Source organism: Ursus arctos, unplaced genomic scaffold, assembly GCF_023065955.2.
Source record: "Ursus arctos isolate Adak ecotype North America unplaced genomic scaffold, UrsArc2.0 scaffold_21, whole genome shotgun sequence".
Taxonomy (NCBI): Eukaryota; Metazoa; Chordata; class Mammalia; order Carnivora; family Ursidae; genus Ursus; species Ursus arctos.
The window spans coordinates 50031470-50056314 of record NW_026622886.1 but is presented as its reverse complement, the minus strand read 5'-3'; the positions used below and the strand labels follow the sequence as shown (position 1 = coordinate 50056314).

General features: G+C 58.6%; 2 protein-coding genes across 6 annotated transcripts; one reads left to right on the top strand and one right to left on the bottom strand.

The window, feature by feature from the left end:
* Positions 1 to 47: 47 nt before the first annotated feature.
* Positions 48 to 6629, top strand: SLC39A5 (solute carrier family 39 member 5). 5 transcript variants are annotated; one of them, XM_057316258.1, is made up of 12 exons: positions 54 to 316; positions 954 to 1022; positions 1319 to 1672; positions 2627 to 2810; positions 4042 to 4204; positions 4381 to 4550; positions 4765 to 4905; positions 5285 to 5381; positions 5467 to 5637; positions 5779 to 5859; positions 5948 to 6048; positions 6369 to 6629. In XM_057316258.1, the coding sequence occupies exons 3-12, from the start codon at positions 1389 to 1391 to the stop codon at positions 6510 to 6512; spliced, it is 1536 nt and encodes a 511-aa protein (XP_057172241.1). In that variant the 5' UTR covers positions 54 to 316; positions 954 to 1022; positions 1319 to 1388; the 3' UTR covers positions 6513 to 6629. The 5 variants fall into 5 exon arrangements, with proteins under 5 accessions (XP_057172239.1, XP_057172240.1, XP_057172241.1 ...); XM_026500281.4 differs by having other exon boundaries at positions 55 to 251; positions 5948 to 6138; XM_044384712.3 differs by having other exon boundaries at positions 180 to 316; positions 5948 to 6138.
* On the bottom strand, positions 6588 to 24155 carry ANKRD52 (ankyrin repeat domain 52). Its single transcript, XM_026500279.4, has 28 exons — positions 24043 to 24155; positions 23640 to 23723; positions 23090 to 23168; positions 22819 to 22889; positions 21564 to 21764; positions 20887 to 20974; positions 20393 to 20535; positions 19884 to 20096; positions 19533 to 19611; positions 19113 to 19227; positions 18858 to 18940; positions 18653 to 18770; positions 18387 to 18455; positions 18069 to 18209; positions 17912 to 17992; positions 16404 to 16515; positions 16138 to 16209; positions 15653 to 15854; positions 15294 to 15381; positions 15100 to 15217; positions 14281 to 14500; positions 13992 to 14079; positions 13801 to 13884; positions 13539 to 13684; positions 13236 to 13318; positions 12954 to 13036; positions 12680 to 12771; positions 6588 to 12228 (listed from the first exon to the last, which is right to left on the bottom strand). Exons 1-28 carry the CDS (start codon positions 24067 to 24069, stop codon positions 11978 to 11980), a joined length of 3231 nt encoding a protein of 1076 aa, XP_026356064.2. The 5' UTR covers positions 24070 to 24155; the 3' UTR covers positions 6588 to 11977.
* Positions 24156 to 24845: the final 690 nt, after the last annotated feature.

The following is a 24845-nucleotide window of genomic DNA, read 5'->3' as shown; positions in this document are numbered from 1 at the left end:
TTTTTGTGGGAAAAGGAAGAGGTTAGCGGTCGGACGTTTGGGAAAGTGTGCTATCCCTAGGAGGTGGAAGGAAGACACGGTACAGGTAACGAGGCTTAGGCAAAGCAGGCCTGCCCCTTTAAGGTAGTTCCCTCCCCTGCCCCCTCCCTGCAGGTGACCCTTGCCCGCCTGCCTGCCTACCCCCCCACAGCTGGAACCGAGAAGGCTGTGTCCCCCTTCCTCTGGGCGTCCTTCCAGTCTCTTGCTGTCAGGTAACGCTAGCCTCAACCCCCTGGACATTTGCCCTAATCAGACTGCTCCCCTGATCTTAAGCCAGGTGAGACATCTGAGGGGAGCCCAGACACTTCTTTCCTCTTTCCACCAGAGCTTCCCCTTCTTGGTCATCATTTCCCAGAGCTCTGGCTCTTCCTCTGCTAGGACAAGGAGTTGCTAAGAACGGTTTCTTACCCACATACCTGGGGTTGCCACCTAGCTGCCTCTTCACCCCCTTTCCAGCTGAGGGACACCCGGATCCCACTGTCCTAGGGAATGTGGGGAATGGGGGGTGGAAATGAAGGAAGCCTAGTACCAGATGTAAGGTGGCGGGGGTGGGAGGATATGCAGGGAAAGGCTAAAATGGTACCAACTGGGATAGTGGGGTGAATTATTTAGAAGAAAAGGCCAGGCTCAGGTTTTCTTTAGCCATGTGGCTTTTCCAGGGGCAGAGGGTGGCCCCTCCCTACTCAGGGGCCCAGCCAAGACTGACCTTTGACCCCCACCCCAGAGACCAGTGAACCATTAACTCCTCTCTGACGTGAGCCTTCCCACACTGGCCCCTCCCCTCCCTGACCCCGCCCCTAGGCAGGTGGGCTAGGAGTTGGGGGGGGGGGTGTCCATCCCAGCCTCCTATCTGACGTGGCCTCCATTCCACCTGGACGCCTGGAGGCTGAGCCCTGCTCTCCTTCCTGACTCAGGAACTTCTTAGCGTCCCCAATAAAGGCTGCCCAGGACCTGAGGAGACAGCTCTCACACTGCCAAAGAGGGTGAGTCCCTGTGGTTTGAGGGAGACAGGTGGGGCAGGATTGAGCAGTGGGGTTTTGGGAACAGGATGGCCGGTCAGCTCTGGATCAGGTGAGGGAGGCACTCTGGGTCAAGGAAGGTGTTCTAGGAACTGGCAAATAAGACGCTGTTCCAGAAGGAGGCAATGGGGAGGGAGAAAGGAGGCTGGAGTGGGGGCTGCTGCTAGGATCAAGGTGGGGCAGTACAAGGAGTGAGGGTCTCCCGGGCCTGAGCTGGACAGCAGAGCAGAAGCCCAGTCCCTTCCTCCTTGTTCCTCTAGGGCACAGTCCTCAGGATGTTCCAAGGGGAGTAGAAGCCGGAACCAGACCTGTAAGCCAGTCCCCCCAATAATGGGGCCCCCAGTGAGTCATCTGCTGGCTGGCCTGTGTGTGTGGATGACCTTGGGCTCGGTAGGGGGCTCAGCCCCCAACCTGGGCCCTGCCGAGCAGGAGCAGAACCATTACCTGGCCCAGCTGTTTGGCCTGTATGGGGAGAACGGGACACTGACCGCAGGGGGTCTAGCGCGGCTTCTCCACAGCCTGGGGCTAGGCCGAGTTCAGGCACTTCGCCTGGGACACCACGGGCCTCCAGCTGGTCGGGCCACACCCCCAGCTGGAGACAATTCCACGCACAGGTACTAACCCCTTCCCCCACCCACACCCCGAAATGCCACATCCCCTGCTCTTCTCAGGGCTTGCATCAGTCTCTAGTGGCCTAGCTCTGGCTTCTTAAAATCAGATTCCTGGAATTACAAATTTTTCAAAATCTGGGGGCGCCTGGGTAGCGCAGTCGTTAAGCGTCTGCCTTAGGCTCAGGGCGTGATCCCGGCATTCTGGAATCGAGTCCCACATCGGGCTCTTCCGCTGGGAGCCTGCTTCTTCCTCTCCCACTCCCCCTGCTTGTGTTCCCTTTCTCGCTGGCTGTCTCTCTGTCACATAAATAAATAAATAAAATCTTTAAAAAAAACAAAAAAAAAACAAAAACAAATTTTTCAAAATCTGACTCCCTGTGTTCCTTCACGTGCCACCCCCGCCCCTTGCCTCTACTGCCTTCTAATTCTTTCTGCCAAATCCCTGGGCCCTCAACTCTTGCTCTTAGTCCCAGTGCTCAATGTCTCCAGGCTGACTTGGCTCCCAATTTGTAGCATTTTTGGCTGCCTCCCCCAGTGTCTCTCATTCTCACGCCCCCCTCCCCATTCCTAGACCCTAATATAAACGGATAATTCTCAAATCCTCCTAGAACTGACATTCCACGGTTTCTGGGTCCCAGGAACTCCAGCTAGTGCCTGTGCCTCCCTTTCCCCCTAAGCGCCCTAGGAGCCTCAAGGGGAGTGTTCTTTCTTCTTTTTTAAAGATTTATTTATTTGAGAGAGAGCGCAAGAGAGCGGGGGGAGGGGCAGAGAGAGTCTTAAGTGGACTCCACGCTGAGCTCAGAGCCCGATTCAGGGCTCGATCTCATGATCCTGAGATCATGACTTGAGCTGAAACCAAGAGACCGACGCTTAACAGACTGCACCACCCAGGCGCCCCTCAAGGGGAGTTTCTTAAAGAACATGAGCCAGTCTGACTTGCTATCCCATCCATTCCAGATCACAGGACCCCGAGCTGAGTGTGGATGTCTGGGCGGCGCTGCCTCTGGGTCCCTCGGGGTGGGGTGGCCCAGAGGAGCCAAAGGCCCCAGCATCACCCCATGGGCCAGCGCCCTCGGGCCTGGACCTCTTTCACAGGCTTCTGCTGCTGGACCATTCACTGGCTGACCATCTGAATGAGGATGTGAGTCTCGTGACCTCTAGGTGCGGGGGAAGGACCATGGGATTTAGATGGCCTGAAATGTTTAAAGAGTCATTTAGTTTTTAAAAGATTTTATTTATTTATTAGAGAGAGAGAGCATGGGCACGAGAGACAGAAAGGGGGAGAGGGAGAGGGAGAAGCAGGCTCCCTGCTGAGCAGGAAGCCGATGCAGGGCTCGATCCCAGGACCCTGGGATCATGACCTGAGCCGAAGGCAGACGCTTAACTCACTAAGCCACCCAGGCACCCCTAAAGAGTAATTTTTTTTTAAAGATTTTATTTATTTATTTGAGAGAGAGAGAATGAGAGAGAGAGAGAATGTGAGAGGATGGAGGGTCAGAGGGAGAAGCAGACTCCCTGCCCAGCAGGGAGCCCATGTGGGACTCGATCCCGAGACTCCAGGATCATGACCTGAGCTGAAGGCAGTCACTTAAACCAACTGAGCCACCCAGGCGCCCCCTAAAGAGTAATTTAATACAATTAATTTTAGAAAAAAAACCAATCCAGGTGTGATCTTAGGTTATGTTATTCCAATAGTGAAATACGGTTCCTCTGAGATCGGCGCGCATGAGCCCATACCCAAATCTCCAAGACCTGGTTTAGGGACCACACTAGGCAAAGCAGAGAATCCACAGAAATAGCCCAGGGTAGGATTTGGGGCTGGCTCTCTGGAGAGGAAACCTGCAGCGAGTGGAAGGCTGTCTTCAGCCAGAAAGTGAGCTTGTTCCATGCACACCAGAGGGCAGCAAAAGCTAACTCTGAAGTGGGCCTGGCGAGGGTAAGCACCCCATCACAGGGGGCATTCAAGCCAAGGCCAGATGAACATGTGACAGGGCTGTTGCGAGGAAGGTTGGATGGCATTTCGAGTTCTTTCCCTTCTAAGATTCTGCAATGGAGGGCTCTAGTCCAACCAACTCCATCACCAAACCAATGAAATCATCAGGGCCTTGGGAGGGAAGGAGGGAGATGGTGGAATTGTTTACTAGCACCCAATCTGTACTGAATTGAACAGTGCACTGGATTGAATGTTCGCTGATAATTAACACACACTGATCATACGGAACTATCCCTAGTCCCTGACGCACGTGCCAGGGTGAGCAAAGGGGACCCTGGATAGACCCAGGAGTCCATGCAACAGAAGGACAGACATTAAAGATCTGAGTCACAGTTCTCAGCGATGCCCCAATGTATGACCTCCAACTCAACTCCCCTAGTGTCTGAATGGCTCCCAGCTGCTGGTCAATTTTGGCCTGAGCCCCGCTGCTCCTCTGACCCCTCATCAGTTTGCTCTGCTGTGTCCAGCCCTGCTTTATCAGATCGACAGCCGCGTCTGCATCCAGGCCCCAACCCCAACCCCCCCGGGGGATCTTCTGTCTGGTCAGTGGGTGAGAGTGGGTGGCAGGGTGCCTTGAATCCTGGTAGGGAGTGGGCCCTTAGCCAAGCAAGGGGTTCACTGGGGGTGCTGCCTCCCCTTGCAGTGTATCTCTGCCCCACCTTGCTTCCGAGACCCTGCCTCCATCCCTAGCCTAACTTCAGACCCTGATTCTCCCCAGCCCTGGTTCATAGTGCCCTGGCAGTCCTGCTGCTCAGCCTCCCCGCTCCCCTCTCCCTGCTACTGCTGCGGCTCCTGGGACCACGTCTATTGCGGCCCCTGCTGGGCTTCCTGGGGGCCCTGGCCGTGGGCACGCTTTGTGGGGACGCGCTGCTCCACCTGCTGCCACATGTACGTCAAGCCCCTTCCTCGCCCCGCCCGCCCGCAGTGGCGGACAGCCTCCGTGTCCCCAAGGGTTCCCCTCCCACTTCCACTCCCTGGCCCCGGCGGCAGCCCACAGCAGCCTTCTAGTAGAAAGGGAATGAAGGCTTGCCACCTTCCCCACAGGAGGGGGTGTTGTCAGTGCACAGGCTTCTGGGGTCTGCCCTGACCCCCTCTCTGGCAGGCACAAGGAGGGCAGCACGCTGGACCTAGCGGACAACCGGAGGAGGACCTGGGACCGGGACTGTCAGTACTTGGAGGTCTCTTCCTGCTCTTTGTGCTGGAGAACATGCTAGGGCTTTTGCGGCGTCCAGGGCTCAGACCAGTGAGTGATACCCTTTTCTCCTCCTTCCACCAAAACCAGAATTCTGGCCAAGAGCAGGCCACACAAGCCAGGAGGTGAGGCGCCGAGGGTGCTCCTGGGGCTCTGACGTTTGCCTGAGGGGGCAGGACCTGACAGCCAACAGTGAGCGCTCAGGGGCTCCTCCGCATAGACCCAGGATTTCTGGCCAAAGGGCCCCCTCTCCCAAGTTCAAGTCAACAAGAAACAGGGAGCCACCAATCTAGGAAGAGGGGAGAGGCCAAAACACAGCCCAAGCGCTAGACAGAGCCCAGGTGTTCAGTCTCCCAGCCGGCAGCCTGGCCTCTCCTTAGCCCCCGGCTCTGCTGCCTCCTCCACCAGGAGGGATACCCTCCCATTTCAGAGATGCTGCAGGCGAAAAAGAAAGGCTCTTGGAGGACCGACCCTGGACCTGGAGGATGGTGGTGGGATGGCCCTTCAGCCTCTACAGGCAGCTCCAGGTAAGCAGAGGAGAAAATGAAGAGTCAGCTCCCAGCTCCCAGCTCTCCCAGGCAGCCACCAGCACTGTCCTTGTCCTTCCTGCAGAGCCGGAAGCTCAGGGCCGCAGGGAGCAGGCCGGCCAGCCCCCACCAGCCGCGGGCCCTACTGGGCACCAAGGCCACAGTCACGGGCCCCAGGGTGGCGGTGGCGCCAACATCACGTGGATGGTGCTCCTGGGAGACGGTCTGCACAACCTCACTGATGGGCTGGCCATAGGTGCGAGGGGAGGGGAAGGAGGGAGGCAGGGCCTAGGAGGGGGCTCCCAGGAAGTGGGGGAGAGGAGGGAACGGTGGCGGCCGTGCCCCCCCGGGGAGAGCTTTCCCCCAGACTGACGACCTCCAACCCTGCCGACCCCAGGTGCCGCCTTCACCAACGGCTTCTCCAGTGGCCTCAGCACCACCCTAGCCGTCTTCTGCCACGAGCTCCCCCACGAACTGGGTAGGAAGGGCAGAAGGGTGGGGCGGCCCCAGAAAGGAGAGGCCAGCCCTGGCTTATTCCCTCCCACCCTGTCCTCTCTTCCCCACAGGTGACTTCGCGATGCTGCTCCAGGCCGGGCTGCCCTTCCGGAGCCTGCTGCTGCTGAGCCTGGTGTCTGGAGCCCTGGGACTAGGGGGTGCAGCCCTGGGGGTGGGGCTCAGTTTGGGCCCTGTCCCCCTCACTCCCTGGGTGTTTGGGGTCACTGCTGGGGTCTTCCTCTATGTGGCCCTTGTGGACATGGTGAGAGGTGTGGGGCGGTGTGGTGCGGTGAAAGCTAGGGAAGCGGGGAGGTGGGTTCGGCGGGGAGGGAAGTACCGGTCCCTCCACCTCCCCGCCTGGCCACCCTGTAGGGTGCCGGACCCCAGGGCCGGAAGAGTTCGGAGGGGCTGCCGGTACTTTCGGACACCTCCCTCTCATGCTTCGGGGGACAGCGGCAAGGCCAGGACCCTGACATTCCTCCTTTCTTTCAGCTACCTGCCCTGCTTCGTCCCCCCGAGCCCCTGCCTGCGCCCCACGTGCTACTGCAGGGGCTGGGGCTGCTGCTGGGGGGCGGCCTCATGCTCACCATAGCCCTGCTGGAGGAGCGGCTGTGGCCCCCGGTCTCTGAGGGCTGATGGGGGCCACTGGAAAGGCGTCCAGGGTGCCCTTCCTTCCCCCCAACCACAGGAATGGAGGCGGGACACAGGGCCAGTAGGAGCAATAGGATTTTAATAAACAGAACCCATCCCAAAGCCATGACTACGACAGTTGTACTTGCACCAAAACAGCATAGAAAACCAGGATGTGGCGGGAGGAGGGCTCAAAGCAGGTGGGGGCGGGGGGGGGCATGAGCAGGGGCCTGGAGGGTGCAGGGTGCATCCATCTGCAGGGAGAGCATTGTGCTTTAGCCCAGGGAGGAGGGGGAGGGGTGGGGCAAATGCACCGCAAGGTCCCCACTTTTTCCTGCTGCCCTCAGCACCCTGGGGATACAGGCATCTGGGCAGGTGTGCCCTTTATTGCTGCCCACCAGCATTAAACACCCCCGACCCCAACGCTAGCACCACAGGTGGGTCCGAGGCAGGGAGAAGGGCGGGAACGGGAGAATTGCTTAGAGAAAGATTCAACTAGAATCCAGTGAATTGTGCTCAGTTCTCTTTACTTCCTACAACCGAGTACATGGGTCACAGGGTGGAGGGGGCAACTGGACATGAAACATGCCCCCCGGTGCCCCCAACACACCCCTGCACACAGGATGGTGGTGTCTGCAGCATCACAGGTCATGCAGGGCACGGGGAAGGGGAGGTTCACACACACGGAGACGCCCACAGCGGGTACCAGACAGAGAACACCCCTGAATATACACAGCTGTACACAGGGAACCCCCAGGTCCCCAACCCAACCCTCTCCCCTGTCTTGCCGTCCCCCAGGCAGGAGGGACTGTATTGCTTTGAGAGAGCCACCCTGGGGGCCGCTCTGCCAGGCACCCTCCCCTCCCCTCCCCACCCCCCCACCCCCATTTTGGCACATCTGCAAGACACGCGGCAGCGAGAGTAGGCACCCTCCCTCCCAGGCTTCTGTGGCTTGGAGTTGAGGAAGGGGGTAGGAGACTTTGTCCTCCATCTTGCCCCTAGCCCTTCCCAAACCCCTACCAAACCCACTCCAGCCAGAACCCACCCCCACCCCCCAAACACACACATACAAAGCTGAGCTATCCAGGAATACAGGGGAACAAGGAGATTGTCCGGGACAGGAGCAGAGGCAGTCGGGGGAGAAAGGACTGGAAGCAGAGACCCCACCCTGGTGTGGGGGTAAGACTGGCACAACAGCTACTTTAGTGCAATTGGAGAGGGTGCCCAGAGTGAGGGATGGAGATGGGAGGGGAAGGCTCTCCCCGACTTCCCTGGGGGGCAAAGCCAGGCTCCCCCAGGGAAAGGGCCTAGCAGGAGCGAGCGAGGGCCAAGGGCGGACGCTCTCGTCACCCGCCACCCCCTGCCCTCCCAAATGCAGTGACAGTGTCCCCCTCACACCTAAGTGGGCAACAGCAGCCTCGGAGTCAGTACCTTCAAGTAATTCATAGAACAGACCCTCCCCACCCCAGCTTCCTCCCATCTCTGGGATTTGGTCGCTTCTCTAGGGTTGGGTCGGGAGGAGGGAGTCCCCAAGTCAGGCCCTTCCCTCTCTACCTCCCTCTTCCCAGACCACTGGGCTTGGTCCTCAAAGATTCCTTGCCTCCGCCCTTGCCCAACCAGGGTCAAGGCCGCGGAGGGCTGGAGCCACCACAATTAGAGGGGAAGGGGCTGCTTTGCTCCTTATCCCTCCTTCTTAAAAGGTAGGGTTCAAACTAGGTGGGATGGGGCCCCATACTGGTTTGCCCCAGGAGGAGGGCTTCTGGGCTAGGGTCTGTAAGGCTATTTTCCTTTGCGGTGGGAAGGGGAGGTGGGGATGAACACGGGGTGTGGGGAGAGGGGGAGAAATGGCGGAGAGGGAAGGAGGAAGGGGCCTCCCTGCTGGAGCGCAGTCACGGAGTCATTTAGACGAAGAAACACTCCTGTGCACAAGATAGAGTGGGCCTGCTCCCAGCCCCTCCAGCCAGGCCCCGCCCTCACCTCTCGGGGTCCCTTCTAAGACCCCAGAGGAGGTTCCGGGGGTACAGCTGCAGAACCGTTCCCTCTGGCCCCACACCCCCCACCCCACCCCCAGCCTCTCCTCCCCTTCTAGGTCCGGGGAGTAAGAAGGTGCTCGGGTGGGCAGACAGCGGTGGAAACAGTATTGAGTTTTCCTTTGGTTACATATTGAAGGCAAAGGTGAGCTGGACTTACAGTCAAACGGATAGGGATGAGGAAGGAAGAGGGGCCATGCTGGGGTTGGAGAAGGAGGCGGCCCTCCTCAGCCCCTCCACCCCAAGGAACACATGTCTAAGTGGGGTGGCAGTCCCTCAGTCTCCTCTCTCCCACCCCCCACAGCACCAAACAGAAGGAGAAGCCCCCTCCCCCAGGGGCTGCTCCCCACCCCAACCTGGGCTGTACATTCAGTGGTTTTCAGCAGTCCTATGGCTCAGGGGGCCACAGCGGGGGAGGTGGCCCGTCAGTCTCGGTTGGACAGTGGCAGTGACCCGGGTCTGTTGGCCCATCCTGGGACCCACAGTTTGTGCCATTTGTTTTTCTGAAGGATGGTACACAACCCTACCAAAGCCACCGCCCAATCAGAAACATCTCCCCAAAAATCAGAAACTAAAAACTGGCTCTTTTCAACTCGCCCTCTGATTCACAAGCCTGTTTCCCTGTCTCCTATGTAGCCCTCGCTCTGTCTCCTTTGCTGGGACCTGGGGCTGCTCCCAGGGTCCTCACTTAAAAATAGGCCTTTTCTCAAAAGTGCTTATTACTTGAAGCAAGTGCTTTAGAGCTGCGGTGGGGAGAGGGGGAGGGAAGAGGGAGGGCGGAGGGAAGGAGGTGTTTCCTCCCCACCCTACCCCCTTAAGATTGGGGGGCATTCTGCCTGTTTTACTTCTCCACACCCGTTTAAGTCAAAGAGGTTTTAAAAAAAAAATCTTAACATTAAAATAAATATGCAGTGGCCATGAGAATGGTCAAAACACTTCAAAAAACACTAGGGGCTGGGGAGCCCGGGGTGGGGTGTGGGATTTCCTTTGGCATAAGGAGAGGAGGCTGCTTGTCCTCCACGCCTCCTCACAGCCACACGAGGAGGGGCAGAGGACTCCCCATGACCTGCCCCAGCACTGCTGACGGTGTGCTGAAGGGGCAGCAGGGGAACAGGCAGCCTCCAGAAATCTCATCTAGCAAAACAATGGGGCTCCTGACAAATACTCAGTTTCTTCCTGTCATCGCCAAACATTGATAAAGGAGAACACGACTGATACCCCGAGAGTCTTCTCTGGAGGACCCATCTCTCTGCTCCCCCTGCCCCCCCCTCGTCACCTAATTCCCAGCACCAAAATGAGAGGGAGGGGGTGGAATGGGAAGATTTCAGGAGAGAGAGTTGAAGTTAGGGGCAAGCTTTGCAGAACGAGCAGGGTTGGGGGTGGGGGGCTGCAGCCCTTAAGAGAGGTCACATTGATTGTCGTATAGGGGAGGACAGGGTGTGAAGGGAGGTGGGCAAGAGGGGCGTCGCAAGGCCCTTTGGCTTTGAAAACAAAACTAAAAACTAAAAGCTGCACAATCCTTCTCACCAATAATGGTCATTTGGAAGCTTTGAAATGGTTTAGGAACTGAGGGTTGGGGGAAGCAAGACACAGAAAGAGGGGATAAAAAGAGACCATGACAAAAAGAATAAGGACTTGGACAAACACCCCAGCCTTCAGGGAACCAGCATGAGGTATGGTTAAGGGTATCTGTTAGGAAGGGAGGGGTCCCTGGGATGCCCCCCTTTCCCCTCAGCCCCCCCCTTGGCGAGGGCGGCAAGACTTGCAGGGGACACAACTGAAGTGGGTGAGGTTGTGAACAAAGCAAGCGTGGGTGGGGGAAGGAGACCGAGGGATCCCCCAGGGGAGACCCTGTACTGTGTAAACGAAGCCTGTCCAGTTCTCAGGGGACAATACTGATGGCAGCCAAACTGGGCAAGGATGCACTGTGGGGGTGGAGGGGGCATGACCTCTATTCAAGTTCTGTGTCTTGGCCCCTGGCTGAGGTATTGAGTGTGAGGAAGGGAACACTGGGCTATGGGAGTGGGTCCAACTGTCCAGGAGGCTTAGCTGGGAGATGGATGGACAGGGCGTTGGAAGGGACCAGGGCCAAATTCAATGCTACATTTAGAGAGAAAACTGCCCCCTCCTCACTCCGGCCCAGTTTGGCTTTTGGGGTGCGACTTTTAGGAATCTTCTCAGTGCAGCCCCTAGCTCAATCCCATCTCTCCCTGTGGCCGGGAGGGCAGGGACCGAGCCTCAGCGTGTATTCGTCGCTCCCTAGATCAGAGCTTCAGCCTCACACCGGAGGGGAAGCCGGGGTCCCGAGTAGCCGCGGTCCCTAGTCTGCCCTGCCCCTCCCACCATCTTTGGCTTCAGATCAGGAGTGACTGGGGGCGGTGGGTACTCTTGGACATAACGGAAGGTGGGCGCACAGAGGGACTATGGGTTTGGGGGGCACAGGAGGAAGAACATGGTCCTTCCCTCCCCACACATGCAAACACATGCCTGAAACACACAGGACATACTAGGGCTGTGGTGTTGAAATGGGCAGGAAATTAATTTGTTTCTTCCCCTAAAGGATAAAATGCTTACTTAAAAATTCATGACAAGCCTCAAAGTTAAGGGAGAGGGGAGCCAGGGAGGGAATGGCCACAGGCTCTGCCCTCCCAAAAGAAGTTAAAAGAAAGAAGCAAGGTTAAAGTGCGTGGTTAGGGGCCAGGCCAGGAGTGGAAGGGAGTCGGGGAGGAGCAGGCTGTGGGGGCAGAACCAGCCCTTGATTTGCATATGAGGAGCCAGGGGAGAGTGCAGGATTGGGGCCCAGGTACAGTAGTTGCTGCTTCAAGTGTTTTGCATTTGAACTTCAGGGGTGATGGGGTACAGAAGTGGGGGAAAAGCTCCAGGCCCCAGTGCTAAATACCCTCCCCCCTCATCCACTAGCTGCCCCTGAAGGGGGAGGGGGACACCCCCAGAGTGCTCACACAGTACCAGAAATTAAGGCTTCTCACTGCTGCGGGGATGGAGGGGCCAGCCGAGCAGGGAGGCAGTGATGGGTATGGAAGAAGAGGAGGGATCTGCCTGGCAGTAGGGGCAGGGGGAGGGGGACACAGAGAGGAGAGACAGAGGGAAGGGTGGGGGGAGCTGGCAGCAGAAAGGGGGAACTGAGAGATGGGGTAAAAGAGAGGGTAGCCAGGCATTTAGCAATCATTTGGGGACACTTGGCAGAAGGGGTTGCCCTGGGGGTGCCAAGGGCCTGGGGTGCTCCCTGTCGGTCCCAGATCCCTGCCAGGCCAGGATGGTGTGGCAAAGGGGTGAGCAGCTGCTCCCCAGTGCTTTCCCCCCCTCTCTGTCCCCCCCACCCAGTCGTGTTCTCCTTTAAAGTGCCCTAAATGTATAGACTTTCTCTAAATAAATAGAATAAGATATCAAGCCACCGGCAGGGGGAGGGACACTGAAGGGGGGCTACTCCGAGTAGCAGCCGTCTAACCCGATGGCGCCGTGCCGCTCCTGGCTGTAGGGGCAGGAGGCCCCGTGGGGCAGGGCGCCGCAGCCACCCACCGTCTTGGCTGCTGCGATGCCGCAGTTCTTGAGCAGGCTGAAGCTGAAGGGACTGACGGCGTCCTTGGGTGGGAAAGGCTTCATGGTGGAGAGGATCAAGGCCAGGCAGTCGGCCACGTCTTTGTTGGGGGCGCAGGCCAGCGCTGGGGTGTGACCTGCAAGACAGAGGGGGCACTGAGGCATGGGGTTCTGCATCCCCGGGGCTCCACCCACCTCCCCGGCCCTGAGCTCTCATCTGCGGAGGGGAGCCGAGACAGGCAAGCAGCTAGTACCACCGGAATTCAAGGCTGACAAGGGCTGGGGCGGGGGGGGGGGGGAGGGGGTTGCTGACGGGCAGACTGTCACAGTGTGGGGTAAAGGGCGGAGGACAGGGGACACAAGGCTGGGAGGCTGAGGTGTGTGGGAGGTCTTCCCAAGGGCCCTGCCGGCTCCACCAGTTCTGTCAGACTGCCCTCACAGACTCTAGTATATGGTATTGGGTCCCTGCTCTGAAGAGATCCCCTGGGAAAAAAAACCCCAGTTTGTAGCAAGGTTAAGAAGTCACCTCCTAAAGACTGTCCCTGACCCCAAACCTGGGAGAGGCGGGGAGCTCTGGACCCCACCCACCTTCTTCATCCACAGCCAGCACTGTGGCCCCACGACTCAGCAGGGCCTGCACCACAGAAGCTAGACCGTTCCGGGCAGCAATGTGGAGTGGCCTTGAAAGAAAGGAAACAGGAACAAGAAGTCCACAGGGTACCACGCTGCCCTTCCACAGCCAGCCGGAGCAGCACGAGTGCCGAACAAATCCTGTGAGTTCCAGAGAAGCCCTGGAAGGCGGGGGGCTCCTTCTTCACCCACCTGCCTCCCCCAGCCAGGAGCCCCCTTCCCAGGCACTCACATCTGCAGCGCACTGTTGGTAGCATTGATAAGGCCAAGGTCTTGAGTTTCTGCCAGGATCATGAGGGCACACTTCTCATGGCCCTGAGGGAGAGGGACAGAGGTGGAGGGGAAGCAGACAGGCTGCAGAGCGGGCGCCGGGCAGACCGGCGGGAGGACAAGGAGCTACACAGGCTGGACAACCCTGATGGCCGCTCCAGGCCGCTCTCTAGCCGCGCCGACCCGCCCCCTCGTCAAGCCCTGCCCCGGACGCGGCCCTCGCCACCACCGATCCGGGCCGTACCTTGCTACAAGCCAAGTGGAGGGCAGTGTTCTTGTTCTCATCCAGCACAGTAAGGTCTGCCTTCCCCCGATACAGCAGAAACTCTGCAAGAGAAAGGGGGCAGAGGACTGACGCCTTCCCCCCAGAGCGGCAGCCCTCGCGGCCCCCGGCCCTCCGGGTTGCGTCCACTTCGCGTGCCATCTGCAGAGGCTGAACTACCCAAAGGCATGCCTCCTGCTTCCCGAGCCCCGCCACAGGCAGGGCCGCCCCGTCCTGCAGAAGCCCCAGGGGCGCTCCTCCCTTCCACACACGGCCCCTACACACCCACAGCAGCGGTCTGGCCGTTCTCGGCCGCCGTCATGAGCGCGGTGCGGCCAGTGTGGTCAGTGGCGTTCACCTCGGCTTGATGCTGCAGCAGCATCCGGAGCCCAGATAGATTGTCCGCGAAGGCAGCGGCGTGAAGAGGGGTCCTGCGGGGGCGGGGGAGGGGGGCGGTCAGGGCAGAGCAAAAAGGGAAGGCTCGTTCGCCTGGGCAGAAAGAGGCCAGAGGCAATCGAGGCTTCTCCCGAAGCCTTCCGCTACTCACCGTCCTTTGGCATCTCGGCTGTTCACAATCTTGGCACCCAGAGCTCCCAGCAGCATCTCTGTGGTGCTGTCCTGGTTATTAATTCTGGGGGAAGAGGAAGGCTCAGCAGGAGGGACGAGGGAAAGAGAATGCCTGTCCTAAGCCCCGGTCACAGACCCTCGAGCAGGGCTGAGGCGCAGGAAGGGACTTACACTGCACAGTGCAAAGGAGTGAAGGGGTTTCCCTCCAGGTATGAAAACGGGCTATGTTCAAGTAGCAACTCCAGACAGTCTTCATGTCCTGAGCAGGAGAAAGCAAGAGCGGCGGGGTGGAGAGGGACGATGGCCGTCTCTGCCCAGTGCCATCTCTAGACGCCCCACGGCCAGATCCGGCTTACCCCGGGTCCCACCCTCAACCCACGGGGCCTCGGTCTCTGTCCTGGTCTGCCCTGCCCCACGCCGCTCCCCCGCTCCTGCGCCCGCTGCGGCCCCGGGCCCGCACCAGTGTAGGAGGCCCAGTGCATGGGCGAGTATCCGCTGTAATCCACGCCAGCATCCAGGGGGTCTGTGGAGAGGGCAGCCTGCAGCAGGGTCCGCAGCACCGCGGTGTGGCCACAGGCGGAGGCCAGGTGAATGGGGGTGCGGCCCTTGAAGTCTCGGCACAGCACAAATGCGTCGTGGTCCAGCAGGGCAGCCAGGCAGTCCTCACAGCCAGTCACTGCCTATGGGCGACGTGATGGTGTGAGGGAGGGTGACGGGCCCCTCCCTGTCCGAAAGCCAGTCACGGGAGCTCGCCCCGGAATAAGAGCCACTTCCAGGGCAACAAGCCTTGTCTTTACAACGACGACTCTAAATGTTAGGACTCAGCATCTCCTTCCTTCATCCTCTCTATGCCAACAGAAAACCAGGATGGCAAGACTTAATTCTGGCACTCTGGAGTAGGGGACAAATGGCAGAGTAAGAGGACTTAGGGATCGAAGCATCCCCTGGAATGAGGGAGACAGCTTTAGGCCAGCTGATCGTGGAGAAGGCCTGAGATAGTGGCATCGTTAGCCAGTGGGCCAGGACCAGAGTCTGGGTATCCTGGAGCAGAGTGTGGGCAGTGAGCACGCGGCTGTATGAGGTTACAGAGCAAGGGAATCAGGGAGATCTGCTACGGACGTCAGACACTCACCCTGGAGCAAACACAGTAAGGCCCAGCAAGACCCTGGGCACAAAATACTGCCCACCTGCTAGACAGCCTGCTGTCCTACTGCTGATGGGTCCTGTGCTCCCATGTCCAGCCCTGTCTGTGAGCAGCCCCACCCAGGAGGTCACTCACCCCACGGTGGAGGGCGGTGCGGCCCCGGAGGTCAGCAGCATCAGCCGTGGATCCTTTCTCTAGCAGCAGATGGACACAATCCACGTGGCCATTCATGATGGCCAGCATCAGTGGGGTTCTACGGAGGGGGCAGGAGAAAGGTGAGGGCCTGCAGGGACAGGAAAAGCTGCATCCTGCCCCTGGCCCACACTCACTGTCCATAGGCATCCATGACATCTGTGATGTCAGCTCGTTCCCCACTGTCGATCAGCAAGTGCAGGGAATCAGTGTGGCCAGAGGCAGCTAGGAGAAAAGGGTCTGCGTCAGGGCACGGTCAAGGGCAAGGAGGCAGCCAGGCCAAGCATAAAGGACTCAAGGGTGGAGATTATGGGAAGACCTGGGGGGCAGGCCAAAGTCTTGGGGGATAGGAAGCCATGAATCAGGACTTGAAGTTTCCACTCTCCTCACCCTGCTCCACTCCCAACCCTAACCCCATTCAGGAGGGCTCACAGGGGGACCAGTCTCCGAGGCCCGGTGTGGCAAGGGGAGGGAAGAGCCTGGAGGGCATGCTAACCAGCAGCGTGCAGGGGTGTCCACTTGCGTTTGCGCTCCTTGATGAGTGCAGAGGCGCCGTGGGCCGTAAGCACCTCCACACACTCAGTAGAGCCTCGCTCGGTGGCCAGGAAGAGCGCGGTCCGGCCCTTGTGGTCCCTTACATCCAGATTCACCAGCGTCTCAGCCAGTGTCTTCAGGGCTTCACAGTGACCGTTGTAGGCCTGGGGGGGCGGGGCAGGCAACCGCCGGGTACAGCTCGGGACACCGCCCCCACTCTGCTCTTGGGCCCCATGGGGAAACTCCAGGTAGCAGTCCTCCCCACGAGCTTCTCGGGCCTCTCAGGCTCTCAACCTGCACCATGCCCACCCTCCCCAGACCACGGCCTGCTTGCCACATGCCCACAGGAAGGCAGAAGCCAGGACAGAGTCCCAAGCGCTCGCGCCTGTGCGTGGGCCTGGGGCAGGTAAGGACAAGGAAGGCAGGGGGAAAGGACTAGGGACTCACAGCTAAGTGCAAAGGGCTGACTGGAATGGTGCTCTCCACATCCTCCAGGCAGTTAAAGGACATTTCTAAGAGCTGCAATAGACAGGAAAGTAGGGACTGAGGTTCTCGAACTCCTAAAATGTTATCCACTCCCCCCCCAGTAATCCCCTAAGCCCCCGGAGCTAGAGACCACATCTGAGTCAACCACCCCTTGGCTTCAGAATCCACAGACACAAAGGTGGCTGTGCGCCCTGCTCCCTCTGCTCCAGGCCAGACCCCACACGTACCAGTTCGAGGTTCTGTCTGTTGCCGTAGGCGGCTGCATAGTGCACAGCTGTGTAGCCCTGCCTGTCCCGCAGGGAGGGGTCTGCACCGTTATCCAGTAAGAACTCCAGACAGCTGGGGGACACGGGCAGACTGTGAGGCGGGGACAGGCCCAGCTGGGGAGGACCCGGTTGTGGAAAGAGCAGAGGAGAGGGGCAAGGGAGCTCCTCCAGGCCTAGCTGGCCAACACCCGTCCTCTGCTCTATGTAGGCTAACTCCTGCACATTCAACCCCAGCTCCAGACCCGCCACCTCCTTCACATCAGCCCTGCACTGCTCTGGCTTCAATGCCTTCCTTGATCCTTGGGACGCTCTCCTAGAGAACCCAGAATACAATTGCCAGCTATCAATACGCTGATCAACACTTCCCGCCCACTTCCAGACCTGCCGAGCCCTGTCTCGACCGCCCTTTCCTTCCAACCCATCCGAAGAAGTCCTACTCATCCCAAACTCGTTCCCAGCCTCCTCTCCTCTGTGAGGCCTTCCCCAACCCTCCCAGTGAGGTGCTCTGTACTCCCTTGGCACCCTTCCCAGTAGGGTCAGCTTAGAAGTACTAGCTGTAGTAATAATAGTTAGCACTTACTACGTGTCAAGCACTGTTCTGAGCACTTCGTGTGTATGAAATCACTCAGTCCACATCATGACCCTATGGTACTATTCTTATTCCTACCACGGTTAAGGAAATCGAGGCACAGAGAGGTTAAGTTGTCAAAGGTCACACAGTTGAGGTTCTTCGATTGAAAGTATCCTTCTTAAAAAAAAAACAACCCTTTCGTTTCAGAACACTTGTAGATTTATAGAAAGACTGTGAAAATAGTCTCGAGTTCCCATGTACTCTGCACCATTCTCCCTATCGGTAACATCTTACGTTAGAATGCCTAAGTGTCCCTTCATTCCCAACAGATTATTAGTTTTCAAAGGCCAGAAATTTGAGGTAATTCTTTTTTTTTTTTTTTTAGAGAGAGGGAGGCGGGAGGGCAGCAGGAGAGGTAGAGAGAGATTCTCAAGCAGCCTCCAAGCCCAGTGCAGAGCCTGACGCCAGGCTTGATCTCACGACCCTGAGATCCTGACCTGAGCGAAATCAAGAGTCTGACGCTTAACTGAGCCACCCAGATGCCCTGAGGGTAATTCATCTTTTATCCCTGGTACCTAGCACAGTACTTCGTACCTAATAAGTAAAGCCTCACTTAATTCTTACAGAATAGATAAACGATTTGGCATGTTTAGCTATTCTGACTCTCTCAAGAAGACCATCTGCTCCCTGAGGAAGGAACTAGGTCTCACACTTTTGCTTTTACCCACAGTACTTAGTCCAGGACTAAGCTCGGAGTGCTCCCAACGCACTGCGGGCGGGCGGGCCGGCTGCGAGCAGCGCAAGTGAGGGGGCAGGATTTGGAGGGGGCGGGAGAGCGGCAGGGCCAGAGCTGACACTGCCGGGAAAGCGTGTCCCGGGACTCTGCTCAGCCACTCACAAGAAGGCCTCCTTCCTGCGGGACTCCTTCAGCGGCTCGTCCTCTTCAGCATCGTGGCTGGAAGATGAGTGGGGTTCCGCTCTGGAGTACAGACAGTGAAGTCGGGAGCGGCTCAGGGAGGTGAGCAGGGCTGAGAAGGCCAAAGTGGGACTCTCACCTCCTGTAAGTGTCAGAGGCAGCAGCGTAGTGCAGGGGAGAGCAGCCTTTACAGTCGGCCTCATTGACGCCCGCGCCGGCCGTCACCAGCGTGACTGCACACTGGTAGCTGCCATTGGCGGCTGCATAGTGCAGTGGGGTCCTGCGTGGAGGACGGGAAGGAGGATGGCGCGAGAGCCAAGGACAGACGCACAGGCAAGCAGACGAGCAGCCCGGCACTGCTGTGTACCGCTCTCCTCCGCAGTCTCCAAGCCCCTCCCACGCCCTCCCCGCTCTCCTCCCCGGCAGTCCCCACGTCTGCCCCTGCACGTCGACACACCTTCCAAATTTGTCTCTCCTCCTCAAGTCAGCTCCACTGCTCAACAGCAAATTAAGACACTCAACGTTCCTAAACGGAAAGAGGATGAGGGCTAAGAGAGCGAGAGCCTCAAAGAGCAGCCACAGGCACAGGGAGGGGCTGAGGAAGGACGGCGCTGGTCGGCCCTTTCTGCTGCGACGCGGGGGAGAGATCTGGGCAGCAGAGAAGGGCCCACACCCTCGCCCAGATCTCCTCTCGGCGCCTGGGAGAGAGAGAAGAGAACTCACCCTCCGGAAGCAGCAGCATGAAGACAGGTGCGGCCAAGGTTGTCAGGCGTGTTGATGTCAAACCCAGCTGAAAGCACGTGCTCATTGCTGAGTGAAGATACAATGCTGTACAGCTGACCTGCAGGCCCAGAACAGCCACAGATCCCATCTGAGGGCGCCGGGCGGAGTGGGGAGAGGGCCGACCCCCCACCCAGTCAGCACATACCTGAGGAAAGAAGCTTACGGCAACAGTCAGAGAATCCAAAGAGAACAGCTAAGTGCAGAGGGAACATGTCATGAATGCCGCGCCTAGGGAGAAGTTGAGACACTCAGTCCTTAGGTCCAGGACAGACCAGGTGTAGACCTCTTTTCTGCGCCGCCCCCCTCCAGCCCAGGAGACTGCGAGGTTGTGCGAGCTTCCTTTCAGCAAGCTTCTTTGTGCCTCCACGTTTGACCGGAGGGCCGAGGGGCCCTGACTCACCGGGCGGTATCCGCGCCATTGGTCATGAGGGTGCTGATGAGCAGCTCGTGTCCGTAGCGAGCAGCCACGTGCAGTGGCGTGTTCCCAAATTTGTCGGCACAATCAATCTCGCTGCCTGAGAGGGGATGCACAAACTCAGGCCGACCTTTGGCTCCAGACCGCTCCCACTAGCCAGCTACCTCGTGAGTGCTGGTTACGTGCCACGTCCCAGGCTAAGCCTGCCACGTGTGTTACGTTGTTTGTAAGTCTTAGGAGACGGGGCATGCAGACCAGGGCCATTTCCACAGGTGCCTTGCTCAGAGCTACAGGTGCCCACCCTGAAGGTGGTGTGGGAGGTAGAATAAGGAAACGAAGGGGTTTCTAGGGATGAGTTCTCTGGGGGAGCAGGAGAAGAGGGCACAAAGTCTCCCGAGTCCATACCATTCTGGATGAGGATCTGGGAGCGGGTGAAACGACCATGGATAGCAGCCATGTGCAGAGGACTTTTCCCTTCCTTGCTCTGTGAAAATATAGCAATTTTTTTTTCAATGCAAGTCACTGAGAAGGCCCTATTCCCCTTTCAAAAGGACACATCTCTGAGGATGGACTGGTCCTGTGGACATCTGCTCAGTCCACACTCTCCTGGGTCCCTGGCAAGGTCTGATCAACCCAGGGGGCAAGTGGGCGATTCCCCAAAGTTATCCAGAGGGGAAGATATGGTCAGGACCCCCAGAGCCAAGTTCCTCTCCCAGGACTCTCAGAGCCAGGCTGCGGCCTCATCCCTTCAGGCACCTGGTAGTTGACATCAGCCCCATTATTGACCAACAGCTCCAAGCAGAGAGCGCCATTGGTGGAGACTGCAGCCACATGCAGTGGCGTGAAGCCCTTGTCATTCGGCTGGTTGACATTGGCTCCCGCATTGACCAGCTCAATAGCCACAGCATCCTGGCCCAGGTAGCAGGCGATGTGCAAAGCTGTGTTTCCAAAAGCGTTGGGCTCGTCGATCTGGATTTCCAGGGGTGCAGGTAAGGAGATAGGGAGGTATCAGTTTAAATAAAATGGACACCGGCACAGATAGCGTAGAGAATCCCAGAATTCCAAAAACCGCCCGAGACACCTCAGGCTCCTGACTCAATAAACTGAGCCTATTCCTTACGGCAAGCACCGTTCATCACATCCCACCGTATCCTGCCGACCTCCCCAAACCACTCCCACAATCCCAGCACCCTCACATCTCCGCACGCGGGCTCTGGCCTCCACCTCCCCGCCCTTAGCGCCCGGCCCGTGCTCGGCACCCTGACCTCGGCCCCCAGCCGGAGCAGGTACTTCACCACTTCGAGCTGGCCACTGGCAGCAGCCGTGTGGAGCAGCCCGTAGCCCTTGCGGTCCTTGCAGCCCAGGTCCGCTCCTCGTGCCACCAGCAGCTTCAGGACCTCCAAATGCCCTAGGAAGAAAGAGACAGCTCTCAAGGGGGTGGAGGGTGAACTAAGACCCCCAGTGCCTCTCTCCAAAGGCTGCGACCCCCATCCCAGCTTCAGAAATCCTAAATGTCAAATTCCTCCTCTTGGGGCCCCTGGGTGGCTCAGTCGTTAAGCATCTGCCTTCAGCCCAGGGCATGATCCCAGGGTCCTGGGATCGAGCCCTGCGTCGGGCTCCCTGCTCAGCAGGAAGCCTGCTTCTCCCTCTCCCACTCCCCCTGCTTGTGTTCCCTCTCTCGCTGTGTCTCTGTCAAATAAATAAAATCTTAAAAAAAAAAAAAAAAAAATTCCTCCTCTTTCCACGAACCCTTTCTCACCTAGAAAAGCCGCCCAGTGCAGAGGCTGCCGTTCCTTTTTGTCGCAGACATTCAGGCTGGCCCCCTTGTTCAGGAGCAGGCTCACCGTCTGTATCAGGGCATGAAAAACACCGTTCAGAGCCACGCTCGTGCTCTCACTGTCCCTAAGGGCAGAGGCCTCCGCTCCTGAAAGGCTGAGGCAGCCAAATGTCTTTGTTCTTGAACAGAACAATCTGGAGAACTAGAGGGAACAGAGGAAGCAGATACTAAGAAGGAGATCCCATACAGGTCTGGAAGTTTGAGGGAAACTCAAGGGAGTCTCTTGATATGGTCTGGTGGTTCTTGAATTCTTTTGAAAAATCTTCTAAAACATTTTGAAAAACACGGACACTCGCTCCAGAAGAAGGCATGTAGGCACACATTTTCCCCGCAACTTCAGAGAGTTTACCTTGGACTTCAAGTCCAAGTCAAGTATTTCAATCTAACCCAATCATTCATTTGGTGCTTGAGCCCAACTGTCTATATAGTCACCCAGGTTGCTTCTCTCCAGACCTGATGGCCCAGAAGCAGAGGAAGGTGAGTGGGGTGGGGTGGAGTGGGGTTGGGTGGGGAAGAAAGGGAAGGGGAGGGGAGGGGAGAGGAGGGGAGGGGAGGGGAGGGACAGGAGTAGGCTGGGTATGGGTCGGAGCAGTCCTCACCTCTAGATGCCCACTATGCACCGCGTGGTGCAGGGCACTGCGCCCACTCCTGTCAGCCACGTTGAGGCTACTCAACAGGGGTGCCAGGGCCTCAGCACACTTCGTGGCCCGGTTGGCGGCAGCCACATGCAATGGTGTCTGCCACAGCTTGTCCCGGGCGTTCACATCTGCTGAATGTGCCAGCAGCAGTCCCAGCACCTTCTGTTAAGGAGCAGGGGATACGACAGAAGAGAGAGGGGAAGTAGGAGGTGAAACAAATAGCGGAGGGAAGAACAGGTCAGCATGGCCCATGTGGCCCCATCCCCTCAGCCCCCCAGCACAGAGTCTCTTCTCATTTTTCCAACATACGTAGCTGCTCAGTGCCTACTTCCCATCTTCTGGATCTTCTTAGAGTTTAAAACCTTCCCTGCCTTGGTGAGGAAAGCACGGTCCCTTCTTCTTCCTCAAGCCACCTCCCCAACCCAGACCCTGAAAATCTTCACCCACACATGCAGCCACGACCAAGCAAATTCATATATATAGAGGATCCCAATCGCTCACTACTTTTCACTAGGAAAAATACATGCTCCTGCTACCTTAAGGCCCCGAATACCCTCCTTCAGTCCTTCCATAGGCACCAAAATCATTTCCACCATTACCTCAGTAAGCAAACAGATGCTGGTTCCTCTCTAAAACTCAGGCTAAAAGCCTACTCCTAATCACAGCCCACCCCATTCTCATTGGCCTTAGTCCCTCCCCCTGGTGGTCGGAGCCAGGGAACTGACCATCGAACCAAGAGAGAGGTCTCCTTAGCCCCCTTCCCTCAACCCCCGCCCCCCCCTCAGGTTGATGGACCCAACTGATGAGGCATGTTTGACCTCTGGCTGTCAACTTTCATGCTGCTTGAGGGGCAGGGATGCAACAGATCACTACCCTCAATGCCTCCTTCACAAGGTAAGAAATCTCAGTGCCCAGAGGGGGATCGGGCTCCAAGGAGGCCCCCCAGGGAGGGATGAGTCACTCAGGCCTGGCAGCAGGGCCCCCTGCCGTCTGCCAGCCCAGTGTTAAGCTCTCCCCTGACGTCACATCAGCTGGCAACACTCAGCCCCCCCTTACCAGCCAATTCTAGGGGTAGGAGGGAGGGGCCAAGGTCTAGTCTCCTGACCTAGGGGTAGCCCAGCTTGTACGCAGACAGCTGAGGCTCTCCAATCCTTAACTTCCACCTTTAGCCAACTCATCCTCTTTGAGAGGGTGAAAGGACAGAGGAGGCCGATACCTCATTTCGGGAAGCAGCAGCACGATGAAGAGGGGTCAGCCACAGTGTGTCCTTAGCATTGACATTAGCACCTGTGGGGATAGAATTTCCTCTTTTGGTGGGAGGTGGACAGCAAGGAAGGAAGCCAGTAATTAGGCTAAGGAATATGGACAGAGATGAAGCCTCTCCCGGACCCAGTACCAGAGAACAATTCTTGGATATGGGGGGAAAAAAAAGGCTCTTCCCTCAGGTCCCCTCCTAGGTGCCACACCTTCCAGCTCCCCACTTTCACCTGACATCAGTAGCAACTGGAGGATGGGGACATCGCCTACGTAGGCAGCAGCATGCAATGGGGTCCGCCTCTCTTGGTCCTGGGAAGGCAGAAAAGAGCAGCAGCTGTGGCGGTCGGGGAACTATAAAGGACCCTAGCCCAAGTCTTAGAGCTCCAGGCCTTTCCCCACCTCTTCCCATAGGTTCTGCAGCCTTCTAAATGCCTGTCTTAGGTCAAAACAAGCACCTAGGGAGGGTGGAGTCAGGGAGTCAGGGGGTCAGGGCCAAGGGGCTGTGAGGCAGTCTCCTTCTTCCAGGAGGGGTGGGGGCGCTGCAGACACTGATGGTTCAGAAGAGAACACCGTTTCTGGGCATCCTCAGCTCCACTGGTCTATGCTTCAAGCCTGACCTGCTCTCCATCTCCAAATGTAGAGCAGGCGCCCATCCCTGGGTAGAAAGAGCTGCGGCCTCATCCGAGCCAAGGAGCCACGGAGCCGCCCCACTGGTTGGGAGGGGTCCAGAACACCAGGGCCCAGATTACTGGCTCCCCATCCTCCCTGATCCCAACTCACCAGTACATTAATGTTCTCCTTCTGCGAGAGGAGGGAACGCACTTCCTCCACATCTCGGCTAAAGATGGCCTGGACCAGAGGCGGCTGCAGGAAGAACCGGCGTTCAGAGAGCGGGCCGGAGCGGAACCGGGGGTGGGGGGCGGGGGGGACACCTGGTTTGATGAGGGGCGTCGCTGGAGGGGCTCCGCTCTGGGGTCCTGGCTGCAGGGGACTCCCGCGGCATGTTGGCCGGTCGCCAGGCCCCCAAGGACACCGGCTCGGTTGAGGGGAGCACGGCGTGGGGCGGGGCGGGAGCCGCTGGAGCCCCGGGCTCGGGCCCAGCCTAGGCCGCACATCCCCGGGCTCGCGTGGCGGCGGCGCCGGACCCTGGAAGGAGGAAGCGGGCAAGGACAGGAGGGCTGACCTGGTCCGTGATGCTGAGGATCCCCATGGCCCGGCCCGGGCTCCGTCCGCATCGAGCTCCCGGCGGCGGCGGCGGCGGCTCCACCGGGGACACGGGGCGGCCCAGGCGGCGGCTGCGGCGGCGGCTGCGGGGAGAGCGCGGCCCCGCCTACCGGGGGGCGGGCGAGCGGGAGCCCGCAGCGCTCCCTGGCGGCCGTCCTGGGCCGGGCTGCGGGGCGCTTGCCGCGCAGGCGGCCCCCGCCTGGCGCCCTCCGCCCCGCCCTGGCTCCCGGAACGGCCCCGGCGCCCCCCACCTCGCGCGCTGCTTCCCCGGCCCCGCAAGCCGGCAGCGCTGTGCTCTCCAGTCTGGAGGCTGGGGGGGGGGGGCAGGGGGGCGGGGGGCGGTTTCTCCCAAGACTCAAGCGCCAACTCGGGCCTTGGCGCCGCGGTGCCTCCCACCCCCCAGCCCACCACAATGCCTCCGCCGGAGCGAACTCCTCCCGTCTGCGATTACATACCCCCAAATCCGCCACAGACTTGGGGAAAGAGGGGCGTGGAGACCCGGGGATTGTATATGGCAATAGCCCCAGAGAGAAGGAAGACGCGTATCTCCACTGGCGGTGACATGAGTTGGGTAGAAAGGAAATAGCGAAAGTGCTCAAACTGCTGAGAGAAATCCCCAAAAGGACTCTCCAGCTGCAGAAAATCCGCACTAGGAGGCTGGGACAGCTGGCCGCTGACGAAGGCCTCCAAGGCCAACAGAAGGGGCACTTCCCGAATTCCTAATTACTCCATTGCCAGGTTAAGGTGGTAGGGTGGCTACAC